Source organism: Chrysochloris asiatica, unplaced genomic scaffold (genome assembly GCF_000296735.1).
Source record: "Chrysochloris asiatica unplaced genomic scaffold, ChrAsi1.0 scaffold00032, whole genome shotgun sequence".
NCBI lineage: Eukaryota > Metazoa > Chordata > Mammalia > Afrosoricida > Chrysochloridae > Chrysochloris > Chrysochloris asiatica.
The window spans coordinates 162617-170356 of NW_006408550.1; the positions used below are offsets into that span (position 1 = coordinate 162617).

Genomic DNA, 7740 nt, shown 5'->3' on the forward strand with positions numbered 1-7740 from the left:
TGGAGAGGTGGAGTCACTGGGGAACTCTAGATCTAGAGTGGAAGAGGGGCTGTGTGCTGAGGACCGAGGGGCAGGCTTGCAGTGTATACCCTTTGGTTGGTTGATGAGGCATGGAGGGGACTGTAACCATGGCAATGAAATGATATACGATAGGATGAATGTATAGTTAATGTTCTCCCATGTAAAGTACCACATAATTCACAATAAAACATTGAAAAAAAAAAAAAAAGTTAAGACCCAAGGGACCTATGTAAAGGAACCTCAAACAATTATTAATCTTGATGTCAAGGTTATTCAGAGGAAGTTTCAAGGCTATAATGTAAAACAAGACTAGATGTAAGTTAAATATCACCAAGAGACCTGGGAGGCAACTTCATTCTACCAGCTGTCCCTGGAACTCTGCTGGATCCCTTGAAAGCCCAGGCTGGAGGGTGAACGCAGGTATGTGAAGCCCTGGGAAATAGGTGGGCACTGGTACAGGATCCGAGGATGTTTAGGAGTTCTGTAAGGAATTGGGATCACCTGAAAGATTTAGGATGGCTTGTGTGGCGCTGTAGGATAAGCACTTGACTGCTAATTTCAAGGTCAGCAGTTTGAACCCACCAGGTGCTCCTCGGAAACCCTATACAGGGTCAGTAAAAATCAGAACTAACTCCAAGGCACTTAACAACAACTATTCCCATGGGAATTGAGAGTCATTTTTCAGTGAGTTTATGATTGGAGTGCGGTGGCTTTACAGGATAAGCACTAGACTGCAAACCAGGGCAGCAGTTCGAGACCACCAGTTGCTCTGTGGAGAAAGATGAGGCTTTCTGCTCCCACAAAGATTTACAGCCTCGGAAATCCTATACAAGGTTGCTAAGAGTCGGAACCAACTCAATGGCACTTAGCAACAACAATCTGCCTGATGATGTGATGCGTTCAGTTCCCTAATTTTCCTATGATATTAAACAACCTCTCTATTTTAACAGAGGAGTCCTCTGTAGGAGAAGCCCTGAACTACTAACCACAAGGTCAGCAGTTCAAGTCCACCAGCTGCTCTTTAAAGCCTCTACAGGGTCGCTATGATTGGAACCAACTCCATGGCACTTAACAACAGCAACTATTTTAATGGTAGTCAATTACTGCTTACCAAATCCTCCACCCCCAATATTCATGAACACACAGATTAGCTGTACTACTTTTGCTTTGAGTCAGTGATATTTTAGGACCTGAATTCTCTGAATATAAAAAATTGAGAAATCACTCACCAAGCTAAGGAAGTGAGTACACAGGCCTTGGCTTTGAAAACGTTCAAGTTCATAGCTCAATTCTCTAGAGCACTAGGTTTCTCTTTCTTAGCCCTTAGTTTTTGTGTCTGAAGGGTTCATTTGAATTCCCCTGAGGGATATTAGAGAATGGATTTTGTAGGCCTGATAGGTTTATTAATTTTACTAATAGGCTGTTTCTCTGATAGTGTGACTGTTGGGCCTTTCTTCTGCTTACAGCTAGCGAAGGGGAAAAAAGTCATTTGCTTTCTGTCTTATAAATGTGTATTTTTGTTTGGATCTGTGTCATTTTAACTTGTCTCAGGATCTCACAATGTTTTCAAAAATAGTTCAAAGAGTTTTAAAATATACGGTATTGCTCACGCTCCTGCTCTCTCTGTGCTATAACAGGAAATGCATTTCTGACACTTTTCAAATGAGCAATCACACATATAATCAACTTGGTTAAAACTTCCTTCCTGGTAACTGCAACACTTCCTCTGCATCTGGATACGAAGGGAGACCCAGAAAAGCGGAAGAGTTTACAGGCACCCGGGGTAGGTTTGAATTTGTTTTGTTTTCAGAAATTAAACAAATTATTCTTCTGCACCATCGACTCCGTTGCTTTATCAAGTATTACCAGGTATTATTTCCTTCTACTTACTGCCCTTTGTTGGTTCTGACTTGAAACAGTAACATTTCCTTCTCAGCTAGAATATTTTTATCTGGAGCTCTTGTTGATTCTTGAGATGATATTAGCGCTGAATGTCTGTTTCATTGTATAGTCTTACCTATGCCTCTGGATGTCCACATGATTCCGGACATGGTTTTGCAGGTGCAGCAGTCCTGTGTTTTTGTTTGGCAGGAAGGGGGAGGGTAAGTGAGCCTGTGCCGCCAGGCTTCATATTCTTACAAGTGTATGTTTAGAGAGTATTGTGCTTGCAGGCTTTCTAACGTCTTACAAGAAGAAAACTCCATAACCATGAAGGCAAGCAGTGAGTAGTCAGCATGTTTTCTGTATATAATATCTTGTAAGATGGTTTGGTATCACAGAGGCAGAAGTTGTTGCTATGCAGTTTTATGATGCCAAAATTTGGATACAGGTTACTTTATTAGATGTCAATGACAATATGAATATGTCTAGCAGTTCTCTCCTTGGTTAGCCATTCTCTAAGGTAGCAAATATCCAACAGTGACTTTGCTAAGTTGCCAGAAACAGTTCTATAGAACAATTGGTTTCCATTTACTTAGCATGTGTACTTGTGTAATATTTTAAGAGAGGGAATACTGACATTAAAAGTGAGTTATAAAACTTCTAACTTTGGTAAAGTAAGTTTAAAACGAGATGTGAACTTAAGTTTGGTTCTAATGAAGCTTGTTTTCCTTATCTTTTAATCAAATTCTTTTTTTGGTATTCAAAAAGTCCATGGAAAAATGGAATTAGAAAATTGTGTGATTTCCCCATGAATTTTTTTTTGAAGCACTCTCATATTTAATTTCTTCAGGAAATCATAGTGAATCTCACTCATTAACATTAAGTCATTTAACAAAGTAAACGCTAGTTTTTGAATTTTAATATGATTCTGTTTCAGTAGTTGATTCTTCTTTAGAATATAATGCCTTACAATGTAGTGATACTAAGTATAGCCTTGTGCCCCTTGATGTCCACAATACATTCCGTGGAATAGGGCATTATGTGAATGTGTATCTAAGTTGAACAATTAGATACAGTTTGTTTCTAACTTAAGTTAATCAATGTTTGTCCTAATATATAGTGTACCTTTTTATGAATAAGGGACAGTAAAGAAAAACTTCCAGATACATGAAAACATCTCTAATATGACAATATAGTTATGATAATGTTTTGATGTGTGTTGCAAAGTAGCACCTGTTTGTTTTTATGAACCATTCAATGTATCTCAATAAATTTTAGTATTATTATACTAAAATATAATATAATATAAGCTTTACAGGAGTTGGGAGCACAAACATACATGGGGCTAGATGTGGCCCAAATGGTCATTATGCAGTGCATGACTGTATTAAAATTAAAATACTTGGTTCATATTTCAATGTTAATATTTTTAGCATTGCAAAATAATTGTAAATTTCGAACTGTAGCATGTCACATTTATTTACTTAAATGGTTTGTGCATGGTAGATACCTATTAAATAAGTTAATGAGAATAAATTTGTATATTCTTGTTATAGAGATGAAACTATTCGAGCGAAACAGAAGTTAAATAATTGGTGTCTATGCAGCAGTTTGCTGGAGTCAGACATTCTACCTTCCATCTTCGAGCTCCCCATTTTCTACAGCAGAGATCAGATGAATTGGTATAAGGTTAAAATACCTGATTGTTCATACTAGGAAAGTATAGCCTTGAAAAACTTCTTTAACATACAGCCTAATATAGCAGTGACAGCCAGAATGGTCAGATATTTAATGAATCCGTTTTATATATTTGCAAATGGTCTTGACTGCAACTTTACCAATTCTGATATTTTCTTTCTAGTTGCATGAATGAAATGAAGAGCTTTCCGATTTAGAAAGGGGGGAGGGGTTGTAAAAAACAAAAGAAGAGGAAGTTGATTAGGGAGTAGATCCAGGATCCAAACAGTTTGAAAATAAAGAACTCGAAACAAGGTTGCTAAGGTGTCTGGGTCCCAGAGAGAAGTGTGACAATGAACAAATGAGAAGTCAATGATTTGTTTTCAAAGTAGAGTTTCAGCATGTCACACTGTGCCATTAAATTAGGGCTCCAGCTGTATTCTTCTGCTCATTTAGGTGTTCCTGTGTGCTGACAAACCACAATTGCTATGCTGAGCCATCATGACAAGCACTCTGAAAGATTACTGCTTTACATATATCACCTGATTTTTTTGTTACTAAAATTTTCAAACACATAAAAAAAAAAATAGAAAAAATGATCAACAATCGCTGTATATCCATCGCCTATATTCAAAAACTGTTTTCATTTTCACTTTCATTCACCCTCTGAGACATTGCTAAGCACATTTGACAGATGAGAAACAGACTCAGAGATTATTTAACTTGCCCAAGTCACCCAGATCCGAAGTGGAGGAGCCAGGATTCAGGGGTCTCCTTCTCCAAAGCCCATGCTATTAGGGTTTGAAGTACCTGCTTGTTTTTTGATGTGTCTGGTACAGGTCTTCAAAACTGTTCTTTCTGGTTCGGTCATGGTCAAGGAAGTGAAGCAGGAATGAACCTGAATTTGTAAAATGTGGGTGAATTGGGATGATACCCATAACAGGAAAAAAAATATAGGCTAATGCCCTGCTAGAAAACTAATGTTCCTCTTAGAAGACAAGGGGAGCCTGTGCGTTGCACAGCAACTAAATCCCTGATCTGCACAGCTGGAAAAAAACAAGTGTCCAGTTCTGAGATGGTGGCTTTGAATGTGTGTGGCTTCTATGCAGGTTCCTGAATGGGCTCACTGTGCCTCTTCTAAGTCTCCCATTCCAGGGTTTCCACCTGTAATATTTCCTGTTTCAGTTGTTGTTCCAATTCACCTACATTTAAAGAAATGGGACCTGCCTCGATTTTGCGTTGTTGGCCACGGCTGGCTCCAAGTGGTTCAAAACCCTGGTCTGGTCCCTTGGTATCCATGTGCAGACGGAAATCTACATCTTTCACTTCTGCCATTTCATAACAAAGTGCCTTTCTTGTGACAAAGTCCTTGGTTTCTCCTTGCTCCCAGGTCACATAGGGCATGGATCTGGAGAACCATGAACCACCCGTGGTTCTGAGAGCAGACAACTGCCGCAGGCGCCGCAGGATGAAACCGCGTAGCACGGCAGCCAGCCTGTCCTCCATGGAACTCATCCCCATCGAGTTCGTGCTGCCCACCAGCCAGCGCAACAGCAAGACCCCAGAAACAGTGCTGCTACACGTAGCTAGCCATGGCAACGTGGAGCAGATGAAGACACAGGTGTGGCTGCGCGCACTGGAAGTGAGTGTGGCAGCTGACTTCTACCACCGGCTCAGCCCAGACCACTTCCTCCTGCTCTACCAGAAAAAGGGACAGTGGTATGAGATCTACGACAGGTACCAAGTGGTGCAGACCCTGGACTGCGTGCGCTACTGGAAGGTGCTACACAGGAGCCCTGGCCAGATCCACGTGGTGCAGCGGCACGCACCCTCCGAGGAGACCCTGGCCTTCCAGCAGCAGCTCACGGCGCTGATTGGCTACGATGTGACCGACGTCAGCAATGTGCACGACGATGAGCTCGAGTTCACACGCCGCCGCCTTGTCACCCCTCGCATGGCCGAGGTGGCCTGCCGTGACCCCAAGCTGTACGCCATGCATCCCTGGGTGACATCCAAGCCTCTCCCAGAGTATCTGTTGAAGAAAATTAGCAACAACTGCATCTTCATCATCATTCATCGCAGCACTACCAGCCAAACTATCAAGGTCTCCCCAGATGACACCCCAGGCACCATCCTGCAGAGCTTCTTTGCCAAGATGGCTAAGAAAAAGTCTCTGATGGATATCCCTGAAAGTCAGAATGAGCAGGATTTTGTGCTGCGTGTCTGTGGCCGGGACGAATACCTGGTGGGTGAAACGCCCATCAAAAACTTCCAGTGGGTGAGGCATTGCCTCAAGAATGGAGAAGAGATTCACGTGGTGCTTGACACTCCTCCGGACCCAGCTCTGGATGAGGTGAGGAAGGAAGAGTGGCCGCTTGTGGATGACTGCACCGGGGTCACCGGCTACCATGAGCAGTTGACCATTCACGGGAAGGATCATGAGAGTGTATTCACAGTGTCTCTGTGGGACTGTGACCGGAAGTTCCGGGTAAAGATCCGAGGCATCGATATCCCTGTGCTGCCCAGGAACACTGACCTCACAGTTTTCGTGGAGGCCAACATTCAGCATGGGCAGCAAGTCCTTTGCCAAAGGAGAACTAGCTCCAAACCCTTCACAGAGGAGGTGCTCTGGAATGTGTGGCTTGAGTTTGGTATCAAAATCAAAGACTTGCCCAAAGGGGCGTTACTAAACCTTCAGATCTACTGTGGTAAAGCCCCAGCCTTGTCTGGCAAGGCCTCTACAGAGACTCCTAGTACTGAGTCTAAAGGCAAAGCTCAGCTTCTCTACTACGTGAACCTGCTACTGATAGACCACCGATTCCTCTTGCGCCATGGGGAATATGTGCTCCACATGTGGCAGATATCCGAGAAGGGAGAAGACCAGGGAAGCTTCAATGCTGACAAGCTTACATCAGCAACCAACCCAGACAAGGATAATTCAATGTCCATCTCCATTCTTCTGGACAATTACTGCCATCCAATAGCTTTGCCTAAGCATCAGCCCACCCCTGACCCTGAAGGTGACAGGGTTCGAGCTGAAATGCCCAACCAGCTTAGGAAGCAACTAGAGGCCATCATATCCACTGATCCACTTAACCCTCTCACAGCAGAGGACAAAGAATTGCTCTGGCATTTTAGATATGAAAGCCTTAAACATCCCAAAGCGTATCCTAAGCTATTCAGCTCAGTGAAATGGGGACAACAAGAAATCGTGGCCAAAACATACCAGTTGTTGGCCAGAAGGGAGGTCTGGGATCAAAGTACTTTGGATGTTGGGTTAACTATGCAACTCCTGGACTGCAACTTTTCAGATGAAAATGTAAGAGCCATTGCAGTTCAGAAACTGGAGAGTTTGGAGGATGATGATGTTCTACATTACCTTTTGCAACTGGTTCAGGTAGGGGACATTGGTGTGTTCAACAGGGCTTATTTTAAGGGAAATTGTTTTGCATGCGCACAGGCATGTCATACATATGATATCAAAGTAGCCTTTGTCCAGAGAATCATGATCAGTCAAATTAGATGCAATGAAGTCATTTCAACAAGTAGTGAACTGTGCCATTTCCTTTTTTTACCCCCAACTCTTTTGAGTGTTTGCTGACAACCCTTTTGAAGACATTAGCTCTTTGCTTTTGAGAAGCTCTGGGCCTGTGGAACCTTTGTTCTCATTAATTACATTAATAATGCTGTTGTTAGGCGTTGCCAAGTCAATTTGAATTACAGCAACTCCATATATCAGAGTAGAACTTGGCTGTTCATGTCCTCTGCCATTTTTCAATTGGATTATTTGCCTTCTTGTTGTTGAGGCATGGGACTGTCGGATAGGATTTTATAGGTTATGATTTTTTTAAATGTTTTATTGTGAATTGAGTAAATGTTTACGGAGCAGATCATCAATTTTACATTCAATGAATCATATACTTTGCTTCATTACGATGATGGCAACCCCCTCTTGTACCATCAGTTAACAGTATTTACCTCTATTCACTTTAATTCTTGCATTCCTCCCTGTCTCCCACTATCTTTGTGTTTCTGGCCCCATTACTCATATTAACATGTATCTACCCTCTGTTGTTGTTAAGTGCCATCGAGTCGGTTCCGACCCATAGCGACCCTGTACAGGGTTTCCGAGGGTGTAAATCTTTACGGGAGTAGAAAGCC

General features: G+C 42.2%; 1 protein-coding gene across 1 annotated transcript in view; it reads left to right on the forward strand.

The window, feature by feature from the left end:
* Positions 1-1731: 1731 nt before the first annotated feature.
* PIK3CG (phosphatidylinositol-4,5-bisphosphate 3-kinase, catalytic subunit gamma) overlaps positions 1732-7740 on the forward strand; it is a 41960-nt gene continuing 35951 nt past the window's right edge. Inside the window, exons 1-2 of the mRNA XM_006859266.1 lie at positions 1732-1804; positions 4970-6976. Coding sequence (XP_006859328.1) covers positions 4982-6976 — 1995 coding nt within the window. The 5' untranslated portion in view covers positions 1732-1804; positions 4970-4981. The remainder of the gene's footprint in view (positions 1805-4969; positions 6977-7740) is intronic.